The 26,755-nt window shown below is 50.9% G+C and overlaps 3 protein-coding genes across 3 annotated transcripts; all 3 read right to left on the bottom strand.

Annotated features, from left to right (window-relative positions):
• Positions 1-204: 204 nt before the first annotated feature.
• LOC129406844 (interferon lambda-3-like) lies at positions 205-1,348 on the bottom strand. The gene is made up of 6 exons (XM_055146427.1): positions 1,339-1,348; positions 1,085-1,260; positions 882-959; positions 555-698; positions 388-471; positions 205-303 (listed from the first exon to the last, which is right to left on the bottom strand). The coding sequence occupies exons 1-6, from the start codon at positions 1,346-1,348 to the stop codon at positions 205-207; spliced, it is 591 nt and encodes a 196-aa protein (XP_055002402.1).
• A 4,595-nt stretch (positions 1,349-5,943) lies between these two features.
• LOC101553285 (interferon lambda-3-like) lies at positions 5,944-7,085 on the bottom strand. Its single transcript, XM_055146428.1, has 6 exons — positions 7,076-7,085; positions 6,823-6,998; positions 6,621-6,698; positions 6,294-6,437; positions 6,127-6,210; positions 5,944-6,042 (listed from the first exon to the last, which is right to left on the bottom strand). Exons 1-6 carry the CDS (start codon positions 7,083-7,085, stop codon positions 5,944-5,946), a joined length of 591 nt encoding a protein of 196 aa, XP_055002403.1.
• A 6,854-nt stretch (positions 7,086-13,939) lies between these two features.
• LOC101553549 (interferon lambda-4-like) lies at positions 13,940-15,245 on the bottom strand. The gene is made up of 5 exons (XM_004617296.3): positions 15,099-15,245; positions 14,704-14,775; positions 14,462-14,605; positions 14,150-14,224; positions 13,940-14,058 (listed from the first exon to the last, which is right to left on the bottom strand). Exons 1-5 carry the CDS (start codon positions 15,243-15,245, stop codon positions 13,960-13,962), a joined length of 537 nt encoding a protein of 178 aa, XP_004617353.3. The 3' UTR covers positions 13,940-13,959.
• Positions 15,246-26,755: the final 11,510 nt, after the last annotated feature.

Consider the following 26,755-nt stretch of genomic DNA (forward strand, 5'->3'; position numbering starts at 1 on the left):
AAAAGTAACATTTTGACAACATTACTCACATTTCAAGTAACAAGTAAACAATAAAGGGTTCTGGGTTTGGTGGAGATGCTCCATAAATAAATAAATAAATAAATAATGACAATAATAATAGATAAATACTAGATAAATAATGACTCAGAAATAAATAGGGCGGCTGAAGGCATTCTCGGAGTAGTGGGAGAGGGGAACGGAGGTTCAGACACACAGTGCTCCTCGGGCCACACATCGCAGGTCTGAGATGACGAGGCGGATGAGGTTGAAGGTGACAGAAGCTTCCAGGCAGCCCTGGGACTCCTGGGGGAGGAAGAGGCAGGGTCAGAGGTGTGTGTCTGGGGTCCCAGCAGTGGCCCCCAGCCCAGGTCCCTTCCGCTCACTCACCTCAAGGGGAGCATCCTGAAGTCTCTGCAGCCAGCGCTGGAGGCGGCCCCGGGCCCGGGGGCTCCCTGTGACCTGAGGGGGCACCTGGGGGCAGAGCAGAGAGAGTGAGTTGGGGCCCGCACATGGGTGGGGGCAGGGAGGGAGAGCCCAGGGCACCCCAGACTCACACAGGCCTGGACCTTGGAGTGGATGTGGTGCAGTGTGTGGAGAGGCCGGTCCAGGACAGACTCCAGGGAGGGCTCAGTCATGGCCCCCAGCACCTGCAGGGTCAGGGCCAGCTCGGCCTCCAGGGCCACGGGGCGCTCCCACACCTGAGGGGACAGCAGAGAGATGCCTGAGGGGAGGGCAGGGACAGGCACAGGGAGAGTGGACTTCAGGGACAGCAAGAAGGGGAGAGCTCAGGGGACCACGTGAGCAGGCAGGACAGGCCCTGAGAGATGAGGGGACCCCTGGGGCCAGGGGAGGGCAGAGGGGGCTGCGAGCCCCCAGCTCACCTGCAGCTGCCTCAGATCACGGTTCCCGGGGAACAGGCGGGAGTTGCAGTTCCAGTCCTTCTGCAGGACTGTGTCCTCCTGGAGAAAGCCAGGTCAGCCCCGCAGGGTCAGGGACACCCCTCGGGGAACGGGGTGTCCAGGGGAGGGGTGCTTCCCTGCACCCAGAGGCAGGCCCGTGAGGGGTCTGGGACAGTAACACTCACCAAGGCATCCTTGGCCCTCCTGAAGGCCTGCAGCTCCTGTGGGGACAGAGACTGGAACTGGGCCAGCTGGCAGCCCTTGGGGTCTGTGACGGTCTTGGGGGGCTGGGGGGCAGCAAGTGTCCCGGTTCCTGTCAGCAGCGCGGTTCCCAGCATCAGCGTCACCAAGGTGCTCACATCTGTAGTGAGGACAGAGGGGACAGGTCAGCGGGGTTTGGGGGGTGCAGAGGGAGGGTCCCGCAGGATGGGGGCCTCACCGGGCTTCATCCTGGACACCCCTTTCTGCATCAGGAGGCTCTTGTGTCGGTGCTCGGGGCCCGCTGGGCTCTGGGCTCTCTTGGCTTCTGCCTGTCACTTCTCTGCTTGGGGCTCCTCGGGGCTCCCTGCTCTCTGCAGCAGAGCCTCGTCCGAGAGCTTCTGGCCTGAGCTTTCTGCTCCCCATGTTTTAACCTGGGCTCCGGGGACACTCCTAGTGATGAAGGAAAAATGAAAAGGGCCCTGGGCAGGTGAGTCCCTGCAGGACTGTCCAGCTGGGGATTCCTGGGCGGGGCCAGGCAGGAGCAGCGGAAGGGAAAGTGAAAGCACCTCAGCTGCAGTGAGAGGAGACCGGGGTGCCCTCAGGACTGGGGGCCAGGGTGTCTGGGGTCCTTAGGCAATTCCCACACTGGTGGGGCCACAGAGGGAAAAAAAGCCCCTCGCAGGTCTGAGCTCATAAATGAGACAATTTGAATAATAGTACAAAGGGATGAGGTCAAAGGGGGAACACTTATCCCATCACAGCTGGCCTAAGGTCAGTCACAGCAGTCACAAAGGTCCCTGGGGCCCCAACAGAAACAGAGATAGGAGGAAACCTACCTCTGAATACAACTAGAAGAAAAAAAGAAAGAAAATGACCACATACCCCCACAAAGAAATCTGGCTGCACCTGAATAAATAAATGATTGAGTCGGGGTGAAGGCACATGTCTAGCTGGAACCCAGCCCTGCTCGATCACCAACACCACTTTGTCCCCTTCCACCACTGACACCTGCAGTTGTGGCCTGAGGCCTCAAGCACCCTTGGAGTGACAGGAGAATCCCCAGCACTCATAACCCAGGGAGATATACAGAGGGCAGCGTTTTACCCTTGCATGAGGTTAACCAGGTTTCTCTTCCCAGCACCTCATATGAACCCAGAGCCCTCATAGGGTGATCCCTTAGCACAGAACCAGGAATATGCCCTGAGAACCACTGTGTGTGTCCCCACTCCCTCACCCAAAACCCAAAATAAACTGTGGAGGAAGAGGAGTGGATGTCCCTCCTGACAGTAGCAGATATAACTGAGGTGAATGGATTAACCACTGGGAGATTGTTCTGGATTGAAGGCAGAGTGTTCTGGATTATTGGGGCTGGAGCGATAGCACAGCGTGGAGGGCGTTTGCCTTGCATATGGCTAACCCGGGTTCGATTCCCAGCATCCCATATGGTCCCCTGAGCACCGCCAGGGGTAATTCCTGAGTGCAGAGCCAGGAGTAACCCCTGTGTATCGTCAGGTGTGACCCAAAAAGCAAAAAAAAAAAAAAAATGTTCTTGATTATTGGGACAGTAAAATGAAAAAAGAAAAGACATCTTGATGAAAATATCCTCAAAACACCAAGCAAATCGAATCTAAACATCATACCCCATAACCAAACAGGCTTTATCCCAATATGCATGGATGGCTTAATGTATGCAGTCAATCATTAATGCACCCAATCATACAAGGAAAATCAAAATACTGCCCATAAGAGTAGATAAGGAGAAGCATTTGACAAGACCCAGCACCCTTAATGATAAAATCTCTCAGTAAAATGGAAATGGAGGAACTTCGGTCTTTCTCTCATTCTCCCCCATCCCCCCCACAATCTTCTCTCTGTCTTTGGTTTTATTTTATTTTTTGTGGGGGGTAACACCTGGTGATGCACAGGGGTTACTCCTGGATCTGCACTCAGGAATCACTCCTGGGGGTGCTCAGGAGACCATGTGGGATGCTGGGAATCGAACCCCGTTCAGCCACGGGCAAGGCAAACACCCTACCCGCTGTGCTATTGCTCCAGCCCCTCTGTCTTTGGTTTGAGGGTCACACCCAGCTATGCTCTGAGCTGACACCTGACCCTGTGTTAGCAGTCTCTCCTGGCAGTGCCCAGGGGACCATAATAGATTATGCAGATAACCCAGGTCAGCCACATGCAAAGCAAGCAGCCTGCCCACCAGATTAGCTCCCCAGCCATGTAGAAACTTTTCTCAACCAAGTTGAAGCCATTCGCCACAAGCCCACAGCGACTACTCGACTCACTAGTAAAACCCTAAAAGCCTTTCCTCTGAGAGCAGGCACAGAAGGGCTGCCCTTCCCCACCACTCTCACCCTACTCCACTCCCAGCAGTGTAGTATTGGAAATCCTCACCATAGCAATGCAGCAAGAAAGACAAGCTCATGGTGTCGAGGTAAGATTCGAAGTCAGGCACTCTTAATGTGTGGATAACAGGACACTACACTTAGATCAGCCCTAAAAACTCTCTAAAAGCTCCTAGAGACAATACACTTGTATAGTCAAGTGACGGGCTACAAAATTAACACTCAAAAGTCCATGGCTTGTCTCTAGACTGTGAACTAAGCCATAGCCCCACACCGGCCGAGGACGGGAAATATCCTTCTTTCTCGTTTTTTTTTTCCTTTGTCGGGCGGCGTGGCGTCAGTAATATTATGAGGACTATTAAGCAGGCACGAACTTTGTGGCACGGGAAGGAGGAAAAAAAAAAGAGTTATATACTTGGAACAGTGGGACTTCATATCTCTTCAATCTCAGCAATGAAAAACTAATTATCAAATGCTTCCTTGGGTGTAGGGCTGTCTTTTTTTTTTTTCTTTTTGGGTCACACCCAGCGATGCTCAGGGGTTATTCCTGGCTTTGCACTCAGGAATTACTCCTGGCGGTGCTTGGGGGACCATATGGGATGCCGGGGATCGAACCCAGGTCGGCCGCGTGCAAGGCAAACGCCCTACCCGCTGTGCTATCGCTCCGGCCCCTAGGGCTGTCTTTTTTGTGGGTAAACTCCAACAACAGTAGTGATTTTTTTTGCTGAAATATGGAATGTAAGCAAGGTAAAGAGAAAATGAAGTGAAATACATCAGTTACACAGGCGGGGGTGGGGCGGGCGGGGGGTGGGAGGAATACTGGGTTTTTTGGTGGTGGAATATGGGCACTGTGAAGGAATGGGTGTTTGAGTATTGTATAACTGAGACATAAGCCTGAGAACTTTGTAACTTTCCACATGGTGATTCAATAAAATAAATTTTAAAAAAAGTCCATGGCTATTCTCTATGATGATTGAAATAGAAGAGAAACAAACAAATAAGAAACCAAAAAACAATTTCATTCACAAATGAGCCTCAGAAAATTAAGTACCTTGTGCTGCAGAGATCAGGCTGCCTGCCCTGGACACTGTCCACAGAGGTTCAAGCCCAAGCACTCCATGTGGTCCTGTGAGCTCCAAAAGGAGTGATCCCTGACTCACAGCCAGGAGTAAGGACTGAGTAAATTTGGGCCTGGATATGGCCCAAAACTAAAAGTAGGGGCTGGGGTGATAGCACAGCTGGTAGGGCGTTTGCCTTGCATGCACCAGACCTGGGTTCGATTTCCAGCATTCCATATGGTCCCCTGAGCACCAGCAGTGGTCATTTCTGAGTGCAGAGCCAGGAGTAGCCTCTGTGCATAGCCAGGTGTGACCAAAAAAGCAAAATAAATAAATTCACATGCCTTTCTTTTACTATAGATTTATTTTCGTTTGTATTTCTGGTTTTAGGTCAAGCTTGCAATGCCCAAGTGTTACTCCTTGTCCTTTTGTCCATTTGAATTTCTTCATGTGAAAGTTACTTTTCATTTCTTCATCCTGTTTTTAAATGAGCTACAATGATTTTTGTCTCCTAACGTTCTGTCAGTGCTTTATATATGTTAGATATTAATCCTTTACAGGTGAGCAGTTAGCAAACTTTCTCCAGTCTCTGAACTGTCTCTTTTTCCTCCCACTTTATTTAAAGTCATGATTTCAAAGTTGGTCACGATGATATGTTACAGTTTTTCAATATTTGTGGGGTGCCTTGTCTTTCCATCCAAGTTTCCTTCGAGGTGCATAACTTTTTAATTCAATGGAGTCCTATTAACTTCTCTTTGTTTTTGCTCCTGGTCCTGGAATTGCATCCTTAAAGATGCCTCTAACTCATTGTCCTGGAGAGATGCGCCTCTGTTTCCCAGTGTACCTCATGGATTCTGGTCTGATATTGAACCCTTTATCCATTTTTGATTAGTCTTTTCTGTGTGGTGTCAGAAAGGGGACCAGGCCCTGGGGTCTCCCTCCCCGCCCACACCACACTGAGGGTTATGGCTGGAAGGAAAGGAGTCAGAGGCTGGAGAGTGCAGGGGTGAAGCACAACAGGCAGCCAACCCCAAAGCCATCCCAGGCACGCCTAACTTCGGCGGCAGCACCAGGAGTGACCCTGAGTTGGGGATCAGGGGAAGCCTTGAGCACCCACAGCTCAAACACCGAAAAGGAGGAAAGGAATCCACATACACCCAGGAACATGCTTTACACACTGTTTATTCTTGTCTTTTTACAAAAGTAGAAAAATAACATTTTGACAACATTACTCACGTTTCACAGTAAGAGTTTAGTAACAAGTTAACAATAAAGGGTTCTGGGTTTTGAGGAGATGCTCCATAAATAAATAAATAAACAAATAAATACATAACGACAATAATAATAGATAAATACTAGATAAATAATGTCTAAGAAATAAATAGGGCAGCTGATGGCAATCGGGGAGTCATGGGAGAATGGCGTGGAGGCTCAGACACACAGTGCTCCTCGGGCCACACATCGCAGGTCCGAGATGACGAGGCGGATGAGGTTGAAGGTGACAGAAGCTTCCAGGCAGCCATGGGACTCCTGGGGGAGGCAGAGGCAGGGTCAGAGGTGTGTGTCTGGGGTCCCAGCAGTGGCCCCCAGCCCAGGTCCCTCCTGTTAGCTCACCTTTCGAGGAGCCTCCTGGAGCCTCTGCAGCCAGCGCTGGAGGCGGCCCCGGGCCCGGGGGCTTCCTGTGGGCTGAGGGGGCACCTGGGGAAAGAAAAGAGAGAGTAAGTGGGGGCCTGCACATGGGTGAGGGCAGGGAGGGAGAGCCCAGGGCACCCCAGACTCACACAGGCCTGGACCTTGGAGTGGATGTGGTGCAGTGTGTGGAGAGGCCGGTCCAGGACAGACTCCAGGGAGGGCTCAGTCATGGCCCCCAGCACCTGCAGGGTCAGGGCCAGCTCGGCCTCCAGGGCCACAGGGCGCTCCCACACCTGAGGGGACAGCAGAGAGATGCCTGAAGGGAGCCCAGGGGAGGCACAGAGAGAGAGGTCAGCAGGGACAGCAAAGGAGGGGAGAGCTCAGGGGACCATGTGAGCAGGTAGGACAGGCCCTGAGAGATGAGGGGACCCCTGGGGCCAGGGGAGGGCAGGAGGGGGCTGGGGCCCCCAGCTCACCTGCAGCTGCCTCAGGTCACGGTTCCCAGGGAACAGGTGGGACTTGCAGTTCCTGGCCTTCTGCAGGACTGTGTCCTCCTGGAGAGAGCCGGGTCAGCCCCTCAGGGTCAGGGAGACCCCTCGGGGAACGGGGTGCCCAGGGGAGGGGCGCTTCCCTGCACCCAGAGGCGAGCCCTGAGGGGTCTGGGACAGTGACACTCACCAAGGCGCCCTTGGCCCTCCTGAAAGCCTGCAGCTCCTGTGGGGACAGAGACTGGAACTGGGCCAGCTGGCAGCCCTTGGGGTCCGTGAGGGTCTTGGGGGGCTGGGGGGCAGCAAGTGTCCCGGTTCCTGTCAGTAGCGCGGTCCCCAGCATCAGCGTCACCAAGGTGCTCACATCTGTAGTGAGGACAGAGGGGACAGGTCAGCTGGGTTTGGGGGTGCAGAGGGAGGGTCCCGCAGGATGGGGGCCTCACCGGGCTTCATCCTGGATGCCCCTTTCTGCATCAGGAGGCTCTTGTGTCGGTGCTCGGGGCCCGCTGGGCTCTGGGCTCTCTTGGCTTCTGCCTGTCACTTCTCTGCTTGGGGCTCCGCGGGGCTCCCTGCTCTCTGCTCCTGAGCCTCGTCGGAGAGCTTCTGGCCTGAGCTTTCTGCTCCCCATGTTTTAATCTGGGCTCCGGGGACACTCCTAGTGATGAAGGAAAAATGAAAAGGGCCCTGGGCAGGTGAGTCCCTGCAGGACTGCCCAGCTGGGGATTCCTGGGCGGGGCCAGGCAGGAGCAGCTAAAGGGAAAGTGAAAGCACCTCAGCTGCAGTGAGAGGAGATTTGGGGGCCCTCAGTAATGGGGTTCTGGGCCTTCAGGGCCTTTTTTTTTAATTAGTGAGTCACAGTGAGGGTACAGTTACAGATTCACACATTTTCGTGCTTGTTTTACCCTCATGCAATGTTTGAGAGCCCATCCCTCCACCAGTGTCCATTCTCTACCACCAATGAACCCAGTATACCTCCCACCCCCTCAATCCCATCCCCCCACCCCACCCCACCTCCATGTTGGGGCATTCCATTTTGATATCTCTCTTTCCTTTTGGGTGTTGTGGTTTGAAATAGGGGTATTGAGTGGTCATCCTGTTCAGTCTCTAGTCAACTTTCAGCATGCATCTCCCTTCCCGCACAGGATCTCCAATCACATATTACTTGGTGTTCCCCTCTCTATCTGGGATGACTTTCCCCCAGTGTGTGATGCCAGCTTCTAAGCTATGAAGCCAACCTCCTAGTATTATATACTACTATTCTTGGGTATTAATCTCCTACTCTGTTGTTCTATATTCTACAGATGAGTGCAATCTTTCTATGTTTGTCCCTCTCTTTCTGGCTCATTTCACTTAGCATGATACTTTCCATGTTGATCCAGTCATATGCAAAGTTCATGACTTCATCCTTTCTAACAGCTGCATAGTATTCCATTGTATAGATGTACCAAAGTTTCTTTAACCAGTCATCTGTTCTTGGGCACTCGGTTTTTTTCCAGATTCTGGCTATTGTAAACAGTGCTGTGATGAACATATAAGTGCAGATGTCATTTCGACGATACTTTTTTGTTTTTCCAGGATATATTCCCAGAAGTGGTATTGCTGGATCAAATGGAAGCTCAGTTTCTAATTTTTTGAGGAGCATCCATATTGTTTTCCAAAGGGCTGGACCAGTCAGCATTCCCACCAGCAGTGTAGAAGGGTCCCTTTCTCCCCACATCCTCTCCAACAGTGGTTGCTTTTGTTCTTTTGGATGTGTGCCATTCTTTGTGGTGTGAGGTGGTATCTCATGGTTGTTTTGATTTGTATCTCCCTGATGATTAATGATGCAGAGCATTTTTTCATGTGCCTTTTGGCCATTTGTATCTCTTTCTTGGAAAAGTTTCTGTTCATTTCTTCGGCCCATTTTCTGATGGGGTTGGATGTTTTCTTCTTGTAGAGTTCAACCAGTGCTTTATATACCCTTGATATCAACCCTTTATCGGATGGGTATTGGGTGAATATCCTTTCCCATTCTGTAGATTGCCTTTGTATTCTGGTCACTGTGTCTTTTGCGGTGCAGAAGCTTTTTAGTTTAATGTAGTCCCATTTGCTTATCTCTGTTTCTACTTGATTGCTTAGTTCCGTGTCATCTTTGAAGATACCTTTAGCTTCAATATCGTGAAGGGTTTTGCCGACCTTGTCTTCGATGAACCTTATGGATTGTGGTCTGAAGTTGAGGTCTTTAATCCATTTTGATCTGATTTTTGTGCATGGTGTCAGGTCAAGGTCTAAGCCCATTCTTTTGCATGTGGTTGTCCAGTTATGCCAGCACCATTTGTTGAAGAGGCTTTCCTTGCTCCACTTCACATTTCTTGCCCCCTTATCAAAGATTAGATGATCATACATTTGGGGGCCTTCAGGGCCTTTTGGTGCTTCTAGCATGCTCTCTGGAGAGACACGCACTGTTCTTGGCCTCTACTTGGGGCAGCAAGAAAAGGTGTCCCTACGGGTGTGGCCTGGCTGCAGGAATCTGGGGAGAAGCTCGAGGGGCCCTGGGTCAGTGCTGGAGTGACTGGAGCTCCATGCAGTGACGCCCACCTGGGTGATCTGGGGTCCGTGCCCAGTGCCTCAAATGGCCCCTGGAGCCCCACGATTAGTGATCTCTGAGCTCAGAGCCAGGAGGGAGCCCGAGCTCTACTCTGTATAGGAAGAAAGGGAGGGGAGAAGCCCCTGGAGGAGAGAGGACCCAGCCGCCCCCCTACTGCCCCCTGGTCTCGGAGAGAAGAGGGACTTGGGGTGCAGGCAGAGCTGCCGTCACTGTCCGGGAGAGAGAGAGAGAGAACATGGTGTCCCAGGGGAGTGGGGTGTGGGGAGGACCCGCTCCTTGTTGTCACAGTGTCTCTGTGTCCGTCTAGGAAGGAATCCCCACCTTCTCCCCAACATATCACATCTCTGCCCAGGTCAGAAGTGACCTCGTCAGACAGGAAGCTCCCCCTGGCTCTGTTCCTGGGTAAGGGGGGGTGCAGGGTTACCTGTCAGGGGGCTCAGGAGGAGCCGCCAGAGCAGCCACGCACGGAGGGGGTCCCAAAAATTGGGTTTGAGTAGTGACCCCAAGAAGACGGAGGAAGGAGGCAGCCTGTGAGGGAAGGGGGTGCCCAGGGCCCAGACAGCAGCCCTCCTGTGCTGAAGTGGGTCGTCATGTCCTGCTGCGTCCCTCTCCTATGGGACGGTCCCACAGCCGCTCCAGGGCTATTCTCATCTGTCGCCATTCATCGACGGATTCATTCACTGATGGATTTGTTTATTGGTGGATTTATTTATCTATGGATTCACTGATGAATGGATTCATTGATTGAAGGATTCTTGGATTTGTTCATTTGGGGTCTCCCAAGTCATTTCTTTGTACTGTTTTTTTGCAGCAAGTGTCTTCTGTGTCATGCAAAAACCTCAGTTCTTGGCTCTGGGGTCGCAGTTGCAGGGATTTTCAGACTGCACTAAGGGCGTGGGCACCTTAAAGGGCTGAGAAGGTGGCCCCAGGTGGCCTAAAGTCTCGGGTCCCGTGGTGCCAGGTCCTCAGGGGAGGGTGGAGTGGCATGATCCTTGGCAACTTTGCCTCCAATTTTTAAACTTTTGGGGTTTCCCCCTATTTTTCTTTTTATTTATTTGGGGTGGTGGGCCACACCTGGCATTGCTCAGGGTTTACTCCTGGCTGGCTCTGTGCTCAGGGGTTACTACTGGCAGTGCTCGGGGACCATGTGAGATGTCGGGAATTGAACCTGGTGGGCCACATGCAAGGAAAGCATCCTACCTGCTGTGCTGTTGCTCCAGCTCCCCGTTTACCACAATTAATTATAATAGCTTGTAATTGTGTTAACATTTGTATCTTGTTTTTTTAAATTTTTAAAAATTTTATTGAATCACTGTGAGATAGTTACAAGCTTTCATGTTTGGGTTACAATCTCACAATGATCAAACACCCATCCCTCCACAAGTGCACATTCCTCACCACCAATATCCCGGGTATACCCCCCCTTTCCCACCCTCTCCCTGCCTCTATGGCAGACAATATTCCCCATACTCTGTCTCTACTTTTGGGCATTATGACTTGAAACACAGACACTGAGAGGTCATCATGTTTGGTCCATTATCTACTTTCGTATCATGCATCTCCCATCCCAACTGGTTCCTCCAGTCATCATTTTCTTAGTGATCCCTTCTCTATTCCATCTGCCTTCTCCCCTCCGCTCATGAAGCAGGCGTCCAGCTATGGGGCAATCCCCCTGGCCCTTGTATCTACTGTCCTTGGGTGTCAGTCAACCTCATGTGATGTTATTCTAGACTCCAGAAATGAGTGCAGTCCCAACATTTGTATCTTTTCTTAATTGGAGATTTAGGCTGGGCTGAGTAGCGCTGAAGATCTCCTCCCAGCTCTGTGCCAGAAATCACTCCTGCTGTTGTCAGGACATTATGGGGACATGGATTGACCCCAGGTCAGCCACACCCTGCTGGCTGTACTATCTCCCCCGACCCAACATATTCTTTTCATTTTGAATAAAACAAGGTAGTATTTATTGCACAAAACTCTTTTGCAACAAAAGGAAAGTAACTAGAAATGGATGGCTTTGAGTCTGACGGATTTGTTGTAAGCAGATGGGCGGGGCAGGGCGGGGGGAACCAGTGGCAGTTATGTACTTTTTATTTATTTATTTATTTTTTGCCTTTTGGGTCACACCCAGCAATGCACAGGAGTTACTCCTGGCTCTGCACTCAGGAATTACTGTTAGCAGTGCTCGGGGGAACCATATGGGATGCCAGGGATTGAACCCGGGTTGGCCGTGTGCAAGGCAAACGCACTACCTGCTGTACTAGCACTCTGGTCGCTCGTATGCTCGAGCGGGCACCAGTAACGTCTCCATTGTGAGACTCGTTGTGACTGTTTTTGGCATATCAAATATGCCACGGTAGCTTGCCAGGCTCTGCCGGTCGCTCATGTACTTTTGAGACATAATAAAATCCAGGCCCAATATTTATGACTTTGACACACCATTTCCCACACTTCCCCACCACCAAAGTGCTGCCCCCCTTCCCCTTCAAATACCCTGCTTGAGCGGGTCCCACTGCAATCCCCTGCCCTCCCTGTCCGGCCGCACCCTCTCAGCCCTGGACTCAGACCAGGCTTTTTCAGAGTCTGCGCTCTCAGTTCCCGTTTCTCTGTTTCTCTCTCCGCAGACGAGTGAAGTCATCCAGTGCGTGTCTTTCTCCCTCTCCGTTATTTCACTTCTCCAGTGATGCCTCCAGTTTCCCCCAAGTCACACGCTAGAGTCCTTCATCTTTTCTTTTCCCTTTTAGTGGGGCTCAGGGACATGCCCCACAGTGCTCAGGGCCTATTCTGGGCTCTGTGTGGAGGCATGACCTGCGGCCGGGCTCCAAAAAACTGTCCAGGGTATTTGGCCAGGGATTTGACCTGGGTCATGGTGGGTGCAGTGTCGGGAAGGCAAACACCTGTGTCGTCTCTCTGGTCCAGATTTCACCATTTCTAAGAGCCACACTGCGTGGCTCGCCAGCCTTCCTACCCATTCATTTGTGCCAGACATCAAATTGTTTCCTCCAAGCAATTGCCCCAGGTGCCACCATGGGGGTGCAGAAGGCTTCTCGGGTCAGGTTTTGGGAATTGAGGTTAGATGCCAGGAAAATTCCAGCTCCTATGGAAGCAGTATTCTTACAGTTTTTGAGAAGACTCCACACCATTTTCCATGGTGGCGGTACTAGACAACAGTCCCACCACAGTGAGTGTGGACCTCCATTGTCACCACATCCCCCCCCACCACACACACAACATCTTGTCATTTTCTGGTTTTGAAATCAGTGAATAGGAGCAATCTTCATAAGTACTGGTCATACTTTTTGTTGGTGATATTTCAGACTACACCCTGTGGTGCTTAGGACTTATTCCTGTACTCAAGGATCATTACTGGAGGTTTGGGGGACCATATGGGGTGCCAGGGATTGAACCCAACTCTGCCACATGCAAATCAAATGCCCTCCCCACTGTGCTGTCACTCCCAAACACTGGCCGTACTTATAGCCTCTTTAAGAGGTATCATCTCCTCTCCTCAGTTTCATGGGTTTATTAGTCCTCTTATTGTTGAGCTATGTGAGTTCGGGGAAACAGTCTTAGAACTTCAGGAATGCATATGTGTCAGACCCAGAGCAGGGACCTTGCCACCTGCTTGCCCTTGGTCAGCCTCTGTCCACTGTAGGACCTGACTTGGAGACACGAGGCTTCCACAGACACTTATGCAAAGTGACCATCACCTCGTGTCCTGCCTGTCCAGGGATTCTTTTTTAAAAAAAAATATGTAATTGTAGGGGCCAGAGCGATAGCACAGCGGGTAGGGCGTTTGCCTTGCACGTGGCCGACCCGGGTTTGATCCCAGCACCCGGTTCGAGCCTCAGCACCCCATATGGTCCCCCAGGCACCACCAGGAGTAATTCCTGAATGCAGAGCCAGGAGTTACCCCTGAGCATCTCTATGTGTGACCCAAAAAAGAAAAGATATATATGTAATTGTAATTAGTAATGTTTTACCACACCCACCACTGCTCAGGGCTTCCTCCTGGCTCTGGGCTCGAAATTACTCCTGGAGGGGCTTGGGGGCCCATATGGGGTGCTGTATATGGAATCTAGCCAGCTGCATGCAAGGCAGACGCTCTGTGGATCCCGTCATCCAGGACTTACGAACGAAGACCTGTGCCCAGGCACTTCGAGCTTATGTACCGGGAGGAAAGGTCTGGGGTTAAACCTGGCTCTCACCGCGTAGGCTGGGACCCGGGGAAAGTGCTGGGCAAGGTCCTCCAATGACCACACATACAACAGCCTCTAGGAAATGAGACGTGTTTAATGACGGGCTTCAACACCACCCAGATTCGGGTGCACGGGACCTTCACAGAAGGATGCTCCAGGAGGGCCAGGCCCAGCAGCACCCTGGAAGAATCGGGGTTCAGCATCTTCCTGCACAGGGAAGGCGGCCCCTAGGGAGACTTGTCACAGATTCACAGAATCTAAGAGGCGCTGGTGCCCTCATGGTCCTCTCCTGGAAGCGGGCCCCCGGGTCCAGGCCCAGGGTCCCAGCACCCCACTGCTGCCTTGTCCAGCAGAGGCAGCCCTGGAGGATTGGGGGTGCCCTCTGGGAGAACGGGTGTCGGGGAGGAGCCCCTCCTGCAGGAGTCAGTCAGGCTGGCAGAGCCGGGGGTCTTGCCGGCCTCCCTGGGTGCTGCCAGCGGGACGAGGCTGAAGCTCGCTGAGCAGGGGAACCGGCCTCCAGCCCCTGCAGCCCTCCAGAGTGTGCTCAGAGACAAGGTCCTGAGTGCGCCACCAGCCTCAGGTCCCGGACAAGCAGGCGCAGCAGGTTGAGGATGACAGCGGTGCGGTGACACCTGGGAGAGAGCTGGAAAGGCAGGAGCTGAGGTGAGGCAGAGGGAGGCTCCCCAAGGCACCCACCCACCCACCCCTGCTGGGCCTCTGCACCCTGTCCCTACCTGTCTCTGGGCTTTGAGGTGCCACCTCCGGGGCCGGAGCACCTTCCTGGAGGAGCCTGGTCTCACCAGCTTCAGCTGCAGGGAGAGCCAGAGGAAATGAAGGGGTTCAGCGGCCCCAGCCTCCTCTGCCCCGACCCTCCCAGCTTCAGACCAAACTGGGATGGGGGCATCGAGGGGTGTGAAGTCTGGCGATGGACAGAAGCCAAACGGAGCACGTGGACCCCGTCATGGGGTAGGGTGGGGGTCGGGGGTGTAGGCGGCTCGGTTCGAGCAGAAAGGGATGCGCGCCGCGGGGGCGGGGGGTGCACTCACACAGGCCGCCACGTCCCGCGCCACGGCCGCCAGCAGCTCCAGCGTCGGGTCGATGCCCGGGATGCGCTCGGGGTTCTGCAGGTTGCTCAGCACCGCCTGGGCCTCCGCGACGTCCTGGGCCACCTGGCGGAGCCGCCTGCACGACTGCGGGGACCGACGGGCCGCGGCGGTTAGAAACCCGGCGCCCGACTCCCCCTGGCCCGCAGCCCGCGGCCAGTGCCCGGCAGGGGGCGGCGGCTCACCGAAGGCGGGGGCTGCAGCCTCCTGGGACGGAATGAACAATTGCGGGGCGTCCAGCTCAGCATCTCCTCCTCCTGCGGGATGAGGGCGGCCGCTGAAGCGGGGTCTCTTGCCTTGGGCCCAGACCCTGCGTGCCCGCGGGGGCGCTGCTCGGGAAGTCTGGGACCCAGACAAAGTGAGCTGGTCGTGCAGACGCCGCCCCCCCCCCCCGCGACAAAGGGGAAGAGGGCTGCGGTGCCAGGGCCCTCGCCCGCCTCGCTGAGTTAAGCCCCGACGTGCAGCCGAGCCCACCCCACTCCCGGGGGCGCCCTTGTCCTTGGACGTTTTGGGGATGGGCACCATGCGGACCCCGAGCGCGAGCAGTGGCGTCTGCGCCCCCGGGGACCCGGTCACTCACGTGGTGGTCGCGCAGCGCCCGGACGGCCGCCAGCGTCCGCGGCTCCAGCTTGCGGTAGTGCGACAGGATGCAGCGCTCCGCCGCTGCGCCCGCAGCCACCAGCACACACAGCCCCGCGACCACCGCCGCCCGGCCCCGCCGCCGCATCTCAGCTCCCGCCGGCGTCCAGCCGCGCACCACGTTGCCCGGCCCGGCTCTGTCCCGGGGTTGTCCCGAGGGCCGTTCTCCCGCGCTGCCGGGTCTGCACCGTCCATGGCGCTTTATGCTGCAGCTGAACCGGGGATGGAGGGTCGGGGTGAGGGGCAGGGACTTCCCGGACCCGCTCCCTTTCCAAACGTCAGCGTGGCCCGCGGGCCTGCCAGGACTTGACGCGCCTGTGCCAGCGCCAGCTCGGGCTGACTTCCAACAACCTCCCAGGCTGGCGCTGGGCCGGGGCAACCAGCGCTCTCTAGGAAAGAGGGACCTGACCAGGCCATTCCTTCTGGGGGATGCAGGACACGCAGAGTCAGAGGGTCTCCAGAGTGCCCTGGACACTGAGATGGGGTGCCGGTGCTCGCCTGCCCTCTCCTCTGTCATGCAGTCTCCCTCTCTGTCTGCTCGTTTTTTCCGCACATCCCGTTTCTTCTCTTTTTTTTTTGTTGGGGTACATGCAAGGCACGACAGAATCCATGAAGACGCACGAATACCCCCCAATACGTGACTCTGTTTCAACTGTGTGGTTCCCTGGGTCTCTTTTTTGTGGTATCTGTCCTTTACAATGATAGGAGCATTGTTCCTTAGCACAATGTCTTATCCAATACATTTGTTGTTTTCATCTGTATACCTGGAATTCATAGTGTTCAGTGGGCCAGAGAGAGTACAGTGGGGTAGGTACGTACTCTACACACTGCCAGTCCTGGTTCGGGCCCACACGGCATATGGTCCCCAAGTTAAAGTGAGCACAGAGCCAGTGGTATACTTTGAGCACAGCCAAATGTGGCCCAGCACTCTCCCTAAATTAATACTCCAGATAATATTCCAAAACTACACTTTTGGGCCATAGATAGTATAGTAGTTGTTAAGTAGTTGTTAAGTATTGTTAAGGTTGCAAGTTGTTAAGCCTTGTACACACAGTTGGCTCCAGACTCGGCATCACCTATAGTCCCCAGAACACTGCCTGGTGTGACCCCAAAATCAAAGCCAAAACTAATGATGCTTCCCAAAATCAAACACTGGGGGCTGGAGCCTTGCATGTGGCCGACCCGGGTTTGATTCCCAGCATCCCATATGGTCCCTTGAGCACTGCCACGGGTGATTCCTGAGTGCAGAGTCAGGAGTAACCCCTGTGCATCGCCAGGTGTGACCCAAAAAAGCAATTAAAAAACAAACAAAAAAAAAAAAACAAAAAAAATCAAACACTGTATCACTGTCATTCCGTTGTTCATTGATTTGCTTGAACGGGCACCAGTAACATCTTCATTTGTCCCTGTCGTGTGCTAGTGTAGCCCAATGCCATCTGCTCCCTCAGGAACATGAAGAACACATTGTTGTTACTGTTTTGGGCATGTCAAATACGTCACGGGTAACTTGCCAGGCTCTGCCATGTGGGAAATGCTACATTACATGTGATAATAGTTTCAAATATCGAGGGAATCAATAAAATATGCCTTTAACAAAGAAAAAGTACGAGAGAGGGTATGAGAAAACTGCAATCAAGATCACAGGACTGAACAGGTGACCTGAAGGAGGGTAAATTTGCATGCCTTGGCCATATGCAAGACAAATGCCTTAAACGCTATACTATCTCTCCAGTACCACTAATTCAAACTTTTGTAACAGCAGGACAATGTATTCAAAACTAGGCTATACCATAGCATACTTAACTTTCCCTGATAAATGTGTGGATGTGCTTTGTGTGTTAGTGAATTCTTCTTTTATTCTTTCATACTATATTTTTTTCTTTTTGGGTCACACCTGGCGATGCACAGGGGTCACTTCTGGCTCATGCATTCAGGAATTATTCCTGGCGGTGCTCAGGGGACCATATGGGATGCTGGGATTCGAACCTGGGAACCCGGGTGGGCCGCGTGCAAGGCAAACGCCCTACCTGCTGTGCTATCACTCCAGCCCTCTTTCATACTATTTTATATGGACTGGAACAATAGCACAGCGGTAGGGCGTTCGCCTTTCACACAGCCAAGCCCTGTTCGATTCTTCCGCCCCTCTCAGAGAGCCCGGCAAGCTACTGAGAGTATCGCGCCCACATGGCAGAGCCTGGCAATACCCATGGCGTATTTGATGTACCAAAAACAGTAACAAATAAGTCTCACAATGAGACACGTTACTGGTGCCCGCTTGAACAAATCAATGAGCAACGGGATGACAGTGACAGTGACAGTTTTTATTCATTAATTTGGGGGTGGGGTCACACCAAGTGATGCTCAGGGCTCACTCCTGGCTCTGCTCTCAGGGATCACTCCTGATAGTGTTCAGCAGATCATAGGTGGGTGCTGGTTCTCCAACATCAATTGGTCATGTGCAAGGCAAACGCCCTACCTGTACCATTTCTCAGGCCCAAATTGCTTCTTTTTTACCAAAACATGTGTAGCAATAATAATTATCTTGGGGCTGGAGAGATAGCACAGTGGGTAGGGCGTTTGCCTTGCACGCGGCCGACCCGGGTTCAAATCCCAGCATCCCATATGGTCCCCTGAGCACGGCCAGGGGTAATTCCTGAGTGCAGAGCCAGGAGTAACCCCTGTGCATCGCCAGGTGTGACCCAAAAAAGCAAAAAAATAAATAAATAATTATCTTGTCTAGGTATCTTTATATATTATTGGTCTTTTTATTTTCTTTTTTCTTTTTTTCTTTTTGGGTCACACCTGGCGATGCACAGGGGTTACTCCTGGCTTTGCACTCAGGAATTACCCCTGGTGGTGCTCAGGGGACCATATGGGATGCTGGGAATTGAACCCGGGTCTGCCGCTTGTAATGCAAATACCCTACCTGCTGCGCTATCGCTCCAGCCCCTATTATTGGTCTTTTAGTAAAAAGACAATGAGACTTAAAGTGGAAATATAGAAGATAAAGATAGATATATTTAATATTTAATATTTGGATAGTATGGCCTTTATTTCCTTTCCTTCTCCTTCTTCTCTCCCTCTCCCTTCCCCTCTTCCCCTTTCCCCCCTTTCTCCCTTTCTCCCTTTCTCACTTTCTCCCTCTCCCTCTCCAAACAAAAAAAAAAAATCTATGCCAGGAAAGAAATCCTCATTGACTGCCAGCTGGGCTCTGTCACAATAATCCGGTCAATTCTGGCCCCTCCCTGTCTTAATCCTTACTTTCCTTTCATCATCCTCAATGACATTATTTCTGTTCATAGTGGCTCACTCACCGTGTATACTCTGAATCTGATAGGTTGATTCCTATGATCTCATTGATTCTTTTGGAGTGATTTTACAATGTTGTTCAACACTTTTACTTTCTTTTTATAGCCAGACACTGAGGCAGGCTCAAGCCCTGGGCTTCCTCCCAGTATAGGACTTGAACTCACACTGCTACCTGCATCGTCACTCATCCCCTCGCCTAATTGCCCCAAATTTCCTTCCCGTGTCTCCTGTCTTGCCAAATCTAGCTCCACTTTATTCCATTTCTCTTCTGCCCTTTGTATATGCCTCCACTGCTGACTTCTCTCATTTTTGTTTCTTTGTCTATTTTTGTCTGACTCCATCTGCCTCTCATTCCCTTCCCCCACCCCCACATCTAAATCAGGGTCTCTTGTCAGTCTAAGTCAATCTCTTTTGGGGTTTTTTTGTTTCATTTTTTGTTTTTTGGGGCCACATACCTGGTGGTGCTCAGGTGCTCCTGACTCAATACTCAGGAAATTTCTCTTGTCGGAGTTCAGGGGACCACGGGATGCTGATTTGGAGCTGGGTTGTCTGTGTGCAAGGCAAGTATTATGTCTCTTGAGCCCTTTATTTAATTCTTAAATGAAAATAGCCTTTTCTGATTCAATGAGCAACACATCACTCTAAGTAGAGTTACTGGCTCAAGTGTGCAATTTCTTTTCTCGCTCCTTCACCCGCCTGATCTCTCCTCTTATTTTTCCTAAGTAAAGCTATCTAATTAAAATATTAGCCACCATGGATAGCTTTAAAAATACAGAAATGCAAGCCTCAGCAATGAATCCCGGAAGACAGCAGCTCACCAGAGATTTCTCTGGACCCAGTGCTGAGCCGATTTCACTGGGCAGCTCAGATGGAGCAGGTGTCCTCTCCCTGCCCACTTCAAATGAACTCCCGGTGACCACAAACTTCCAGAAGAAAAACCCAGGTATGTGGGACCAAGGACTGAAGACTCCAGACCACATGGTGGTTGGGACAGACTGTCCCTTCCCGTCCACCCGCCCCTTCAGGGTCCTAGCTGTCATTCCCATGAATGAACTGCCTCCGGCTGCCTTGTAAGCACATCAATGGCCTTAACTCAGAGACTGACAAATGAATCTCAGAATGGAGATTCTCCGGACGCCAATCATTTACAATTTTAGAATTCCAGTAGTGTGCGGCTGCTTTCTTCTCATGATATTCATAATAAGCAATAGAAATTAAATTATCTTGCATCTGCCTGTGGCAGGCAGGCTTAAGTGGTGGTGGGAAAGCCATTTTCCAGCCTCTCTCTTCCCTCATCACTGATGAATGTGTTTTTCAGATGACAAAGGAGCATTCATAGTGAAAGTGCTATCAACACTGAAAGCTGGAGATCCAAAGTTTGACACTGTCATAATAAGCCTCTGGACTTGGAAAGCAACTTATGGTGGCTTGAGAGAAGAGAACGGGGGGAGGAAAGTTCATAGGAACAAAAGGAAACCACACAACACTTTTGAAGGATGCACACTTATAAAATGTTAGAGCGCAGGGTGACTTCAGTGAGAAAGAAAGAAATTGACAAGTATCACCATGTCACTGTCATCCCGTTGCTCTTCGATTTGCTTGAGCGGGCACCAGTAACATCTCCCTGTGAGACTTGTTGTTACTGTTTTTGGCATATCAAATACACCACGAGGAGCTTGCTAGGCTCTGCCATGGGGTCCAGATACTCTCGGTAGCTTGCTGGGCTCTCTGAGAGGGGCAGAGGAATCCAACCTGGGTCAGCCGCGTGCAAAGCAAATGCCCTTCCCGCTGTACTATCGCTCCTGCTTGACAAATAAAGTAAGAGTCTAACCTCACTCACTGGAGGAAAGTCCTTTTACTTTATTTTATCCACTTACTTTTTGGTTTGGGGGCCACCTAGGTTATGCTCAAGGCTTCTCCTGGCTCTGTGTTCAGGGCTCACTCCTGAGGGGCTCAGGGGACCATATATATTTGCTTTGGAGTCACACCTGGCAATGCTCAGTGCTTCCTCCTGGCTCTGCACTCAGAAATCACTCCTGGTGGGCTTGGGGGACCATCTGGGGTTTCAAGGATGGATACTGGTTTGTCCGTGTGCAAGGCAAACACCTTGCCAGTGGTACTATTGCTCCAGTTTGGAAATTTTTATAGACAATTTACATTCCCTTGCTCTTGGTTGTTTTTTTGTTTGTTTTTTGTTTTTGTTTTTTGTTTTTTCACTTTTTGGGTTAATACAGTAACCTGAATATAGAAATTCAGGTTTATTATAAACTGAAAGTACACCTAGAGAAGTTTAAGGGCTCCACCAACCCAAGGGCACCTAAGGGATGGCACCCTTCTGCTGAATTCATTTTAGGCTTTGTTTGGGTTGAGGCTGGAGCGATAGCACAGCGGGTAGGGCGTTTGCCTTGCACGCAGCCGACCTAGGTTCTATTCCTCCGTCCCTCCCTGGCAAGCTCCCCTGGCTTATTGGATATGCCAAAAACAGTAACAACAAGTCTCACAATGGAGATGTTACTGGTGCCTGCTTGAGCAGTTTGGGTTACACTTTTTGGGTCACACCTGGCGATGCACAGAGGTTACTCCTCGCTCTGCACTCAGGAATTACTCCTGGCGGTGCTCAGGGGACTATATGGGATGTTGGGAATCGAACCCAGATTGGCCACGTGCAAGGCAAACACCCTACCCGCTGTGCTTTTGTTCTAGCCCCTTCTTTCTTATTTTTTTTTCTTTTGGGGTAGCAGTTTGTCCCCTTTTGGAACAGGCTGTGTTTGTCGGACTTGTTAATGTCTTATTTTTACCTTTCCAGAGCATTTCCCCACTTTTTTTTTTTGCCATACCTGGTTGTGCTCAGGACTTACTCCCAGCTCTACATTCAAGGACCATTCCTGGCAGGCTCAGGGGATCCTGTGGAGTGCCAGGAATCAAACCCAGATTGGCAGCACGCAAAGCAAACACCATACCCACTCTACTATCTCTCCAGCCCCTTCCCAACTTCCTTACATCCTTATGCTGTATTAGTTATTATACCACTAAGAAGCAGGTGGCTGATCAATGCAGGGTCATTTGAGATTGGTTTAATATCAGGAGCATTTACGAAGAAAGTGGAAAGGACAGGAAGTAAGGCAAGATCTTAGGTCCCAAACAGGAGAGAATCTATCCATCTTGGGTCTGAGGGAAGCAGGAAGAGGAGATTCCAGACACTCTAAGGGGAAAGCCCACTCCACTGACAGGAACAACTCACGAATCCTTATGGGTCTGCAGGGTGGAGACTTGGGAGAGAAAAATCTCTGACCTTGCTCTCCTTCAAGACTCCCAGGCCCTATGACTAGGATCCCAACTGTTGTACCCAACAGAGGTCAGAGGTCAGCCACCTGGGCCCCAAGCCCGGTGGAGAAGCAGGAAGAGAACGACTAACAACATCACTAATGAGCCAGTTTCCCGCTGGGAGGCATTGATGTGGATGCCAGTGTTGGCTACAACTTTTCAGAGCTAGGAGAGTGAACTGTTCTTTTGGGTCTTTCACATCATGTTTCATATTTATGGAATTTAGGTGGCTTTTTTTTTTTTGCTTTCAAGTTTTGGGACCACACCCTAATATTCTCAGGGCTTTCTCCTGGCTCTGTACTCAGGGATCTCTCCTAACAGTGCTCAGGAGGGTAGTATATGAGGTGCTGGGTATCAAACCAGAGTTGGCCACAGGCAAGGTAGATGCCTAAGCCTTGTACTATCTCTGTGGCCCTAAAAAGATGACTTTTTTACATCATCAAGACCACAATTTATGAGAAAGGGGAAAAATAGGTTAGTAGGACTTCTACCAAATTTTAAAAACTAAGTTTGGGTCTGGTAAATGAGTCTTATGACTGAAATCTCCAGGCTTTCGTGGAGTCAAGATGGGCTACTCCCCCAATCTCCCTGTACTTCCGGAAGCCTCAGCAGTCATGCCCATGAACCACCTCTGGCACCATGTAAGCTCATTAACTGGCCATGACCAGAGACTCATAAATAAATCTCAAAAGAGATCAACAAGTTGCCGAGACGTTTCAGGATCCTGCAGCAGGCTGAGTCATCCAGGGCAACCAAAGTCACTATCCAGTTAAAAATTTAACTCTAACTGAACACAATGGCCACTCAACACCTTTATTGCAAACCACAACACCTAATCAGAGAGAGAGAACAAAAGGGAATTCCCTGCCATAGTGGCAGGGTGGGGTGGGGGAGGGGGGAGGGATGTTGGGTTTACTGGTGGTGGAGAATGGGCACTGGTGAAGGGATGGGTTATCGAACTTTGTATGGGGGAAACATGAGCACACAGATGTATGGATCTGTAACTGTACCCTCATGATGACTCTCTAATTAAAAATAAACTAATAAAAAAAATTTAACTCTAGCTGTATCATTACATTAAAACTTTGGACTCAGGGCTGGAGCGATAGCACAGCAGCTAGAGCATTTGCCTTGCACGTGGCCGACCCGGGTTCGATTCCCAGCATCCCATATGGTCCCCTGAGCACCGCCAGGAGTAATTCCTGGGTGAAGAGCCAAGAGTAACACCTGTGCATTGCTGGGTGTGACCTAAAAAGCAAAATAAATAAATAAATAAAATTTTGAACTCTCTGGAGCCAAACCATACATCATGAACACTACCATCACTGAAAAACCAGGAGTAGCACACCACATTGAATGGGATGTAAAGTAGAAGGCAACCAATCTCGATTAACAAAATATAAGCACACAAGGCTTCACCTGTAACAACATGTTAGCACTCTCTTACACAAGGGCATAATGACTTCATGGGGAGATACAACAATCTTTACAAATTTTCTTCTAAGGAAATCTTTTTTTGATCATTTTTCTTTAGTTATTTATAACAAGAAATATAAAATAAGTTATTCAGGGCCTGGTATAGGAGCAGACTCAAGGGGTGGTTGAGAAAATTGGAAATAATGGTGCCAGGAATAATGGTACAATGGTGGTGGTATTGGTGTTGGAATATTGAATGTAACAAGTTATCATGAACAACTTTATAAAAATAAAATAAACGTGTTTTTAAAAAACTGGGTTTGGGGGGCTGGAGTGATAGCACAGCGGGTAGGGTGTTTGCCTTGCATGCGGCCGACCCGGGTTCGATCCCCAGCATCCCATATGGTCCCCTGCACACCGCCAGGGGTGATTCCTGAATGCAGAGCCAGGAGTAACCCCTGTGCATCACCAGGTGTGACTCAAAAAACAAGATAAACAAAAACCTGGGTTTGGGCCTCAATTTATTTTTTTTTAATTTATTTTATTGAATCACCAAGTGGAAAGTTACAAAGTTCTCAGGCTTATATCTCAGTTACACAATGCTCAAACACCCACCCCTTAACCAGTGCCCATATTCCACTACCAATAAAAACAAAAACAAAAGCAAAAACAAAACAGACAAACAAACAAACAAAAGAAAAAAACAGATTACATCCCACCCCTCACCCCCCAACCCACACCCGTGGGTGAGTGATAATTTCACTTCCTTTTCTCTTTACCTTGATTACATTCCAGATTTCAACACATAACTCACTATTGTTGTTAGAGTTTCAAAACAGACTCACTATTTTTGGTTTTTTTTTTTTTTTTTTTTTGCTTTTTGGGTCACACCCAGCGATGTTCAGGGGTTACTCCTGGCTTTGCACTCAGGAATTACTCCTGGCAGTGCTTGGGGGACCATATGGGATGCCGGGGATCGAACCCGGGTCGGCCGCGTGCAAGGCAAACGCCCTACCCGCTGTGCTATCGCTCCGGCCCAGACTCACTATTTTTGTTGGAATTTATCCCCTAAGAATACAGCTGTATTAATAGGGAAATATTTGATAATAAGTTTTCCATTGATGAGAATGAAGAGATAAAATGTCGCGCGGCCGCGGGTTTACAATTTCTGTATTATAGTAATTAAGTCCGCGAAGATTTAAGTTTGAAAATGAATCATTTCTCTTCCTGGAACAGCAGTAGCCAAAGTTAGTTCACAGTCTCCATACACGGGTGCAAGCACTTGCTGGAATCCCAATTCCTAAAGCTGTCTCTGGTTCCCGCTTGTTCCACATCCACCGGCTCTGCAGGGCCATGGGCGCCGGGGCCGAAAACCCGGCCGGCCGGAGCCGAGCACGGGCCCCGACTGGGGCTGGTTGGGCCTCAATTTAATCCCCGTTACCACATATGGTTTCTGAAGCACCACCACAAATAATCCCTGAATAAAGAGTGGGAAGTAAGTACTGAGCACAGCTAGCTGTGGCCCCAACAAAATAAAAAGTCACCTTTTTAGGGATCCACTTTACCTTCTCTTTTATTTGGGAGGAGGGACACACTTGTGATGCTCAGGGCTACTCTTGGCTCTGTGCCCAGGGAAACACAGGCAATGCTAGGGATGAACACTGGTCAGCTACATGCAAGGCAAGCGCCCTTACCTGCTGCACTGTCACTCTGGTCCCACTTGACTTTCTCCTATTCCAGAGACATGAACACAGATGCTGACCCAAAATCTTACACACGAGGGGTTGGAGAGATAATACAGCAGGCAGGGCACAGCCAATCCAAGTTCAATCCATGGCACTCCAAAAGGCCCATGACACTCTGTCCTGGCATAGAGCCACGAGGAGTCCCTCAATGCCTCTGAGGGCAGCCCAAATTTGCAATTAAAAAATGACATGATGGGGGGCTGGAGCAATAGCACAGCGGGTAGGCTGTTTGCCTTGCACGTAGCCGACCTGGGTTTGATTCCCAGCATCCCACATGGTCCCCTGAGCACCTCCAGGGGTGATTCCTGAGCGCAGAGCCAGGAGTAACCCTTGTGCATTGCCAGGTGTGACCCAAAAAGCAAAAAAAAAAAAAAAAAAATGACATGATGGGGCTGGAGCAATAGCACAGCGGGTAGGGCCTTTGCCTTGCACAAGGCTGACCCAGGTTCGATTCCCAGCATCCCATATGGTCCCCTGAGCACCGCCAGGGGTGATTCCTGAGTGCAAAGCCAGGAGTAACCCCTGTGCATCCCCAGGTGTTACCCAAAAAGCAAAAAAAAAAAAAAAAGACATGCATGTTAACACAATTTCAAACTATTATAATTAATTGAAAATAAAAACTTTGTGCGGGCGTGGAGTGATAGCACAGCGAGCAGAAAGCTTGTCTTGTACGTGGCCTACTTGGATTCGGTTCCACGCATCACAGATAGTCTTCTGAGCAGAGCCAGGAAGGAACACAAAGCAACACCAAGTGTGGCCCACTACCCCAAATAAATAAAAAGAAAGACAGGGGAAACCCCAAAAGTTTAAAAATTGGAGGCAAAGTTGCCAGAGAGCTAGTGAAGAACTCACCCACTGCCACATCCACCCTTCTTATGGACCTGGCACCATAGGACCCTGGGCCTTAGGCTGCCTGAGCCACCTTCTCAGCTCCTGACAGGTTCCCACGCCCCTCAGTGAGGCCTGAAAATCCCTGCAACTGCAACCTCAGAGCCAAGAACTGAGGCTTTTGCATAATACAGAGGCCACTTGCTGCAAAAGGCCACTAGGAACCCCAGAAACAAGACTTGGAAGACCCCAAATGAAAAAATCCAAAAATCCTTCAGTCAATGAATCCATTGATCAATGAATCCATCGATAAATATATCCATGAAAAAATGAATCTGTCAATGAATGAATCCGTCGATGAATGGCGACAGAAGAGAACAGCCCTGGAGTGGCTATGGGACTGTCCCATAGGAAAGGGACACGGCAGGACAAGAAAACCGACATCAGCACAGGGGGACAACTGTCCTGGGCCCTGGGCCCCATCTTCCTTCAGAGGCTGCCTCCTTCCTCCATCTTCTTGGTGTAATTGCTCAAACCCCGTTTCTGGGCCCCCTTCTGTTCATGGCTGCTCTGGTGGCACCTCCTAAGCCCCCTAACGGGTACCCCTGCACCCCATACCCTGGACAGAAATCAGGGGGGAGCTGCCTGTCTGACGAGGTCACTTCTGACCCAGGCAGAGATGTGACATGTTGGGGTGGGGGTGGGGAGTCCTTCCTAAACAGACACAGAGACACTGTGACAACAGGGAGCGGGACCTCCCCAACCCCACTCCCTTGGGACACTGTGTTCTCTCTCCTGGACAGTGAAGGCAGCTCTGCTTGCACCCCAAATCCCTCTTCTCTCCGAGGCCAGGGAGCAGCAGGGGGGCAGCCGGGTCCTCTCTCCTCCAGGGGCTTCTCCCCTCCCTTTCTACCTTTCTTCCTATACCTAGTGCAGCTCAGGCTCCCTCCTGGCTCTGTGCTCAGAGACCACTAAT

Source organism: Sorex araneus, chromosome 8 (assembly GCF_027595985.1).
Source record: "Sorex araneus isolate mSorAra2 chromosome 8, mSorAra2.pri, whole genome shotgun sequence".
Lineage (NCBI taxonomy): Eukaryota > Metazoa > Chordata > Mammalia > Eulipotyphla > Soricidae > Sorex > Sorex araneus.

Coding starts and splice junctions, on each gene's coding strand:
- LOC101553549 (XM_004617296.3), bottom strand. CDS start 15,245: ATGCGGCGGCGGGGCCGGGCGGCGGTGGTCGCGGGGCTGTGTGTGCTG. Junction 14,606..14,703: donor GGCTGCAGCCCCCGCCTTCG/GTGAGCCGCCGC, acceptor CGGTCCCCGCAG/TCGTGCAGGCGGCTCCGCCA. Junction 14,059..14,149: donor ACCTCAAAGCCCAGAGACAG/GTAGGGACAGGG, acceptor CTGCCTTTCCAG/CTCTCTCCCAGGTGTCACCG.
- LOC101553285 (XM_055146428.1), bottom strand. Junction 6,438..6,620: donor GTGACCTGAGGCAGCTGCAG/GTGAGCTGGGGG, acceptor CTGTCCCCTCAG/GTGTGGGAGCGCCCTGTGGC. Junction 6,211..6,293: donor ACTCCAAGGTCCAGGCCTGT/GTGAGTCTGGGG, acceptor TTCTTTCCCCAG/GTGCCCCCTCAGCCCACAGG.
- LOC129406844 (XM_055146427.1), bottom strand. Junction 472..554: donor ACTCCAAGGTCCAGGCCTGT/GTGAGTCTGGGG, acceptor CTCTGCCCCCAG/GTGCCCCCTCAGGTCACAGG. Junction 304..387: donor TTCAGGATGCTCCCCTTGAG/GTGAGTGAGCGG, acceptor TTCCTCCCCCAG/GAGTCCCAGGGCTGCCTGGA.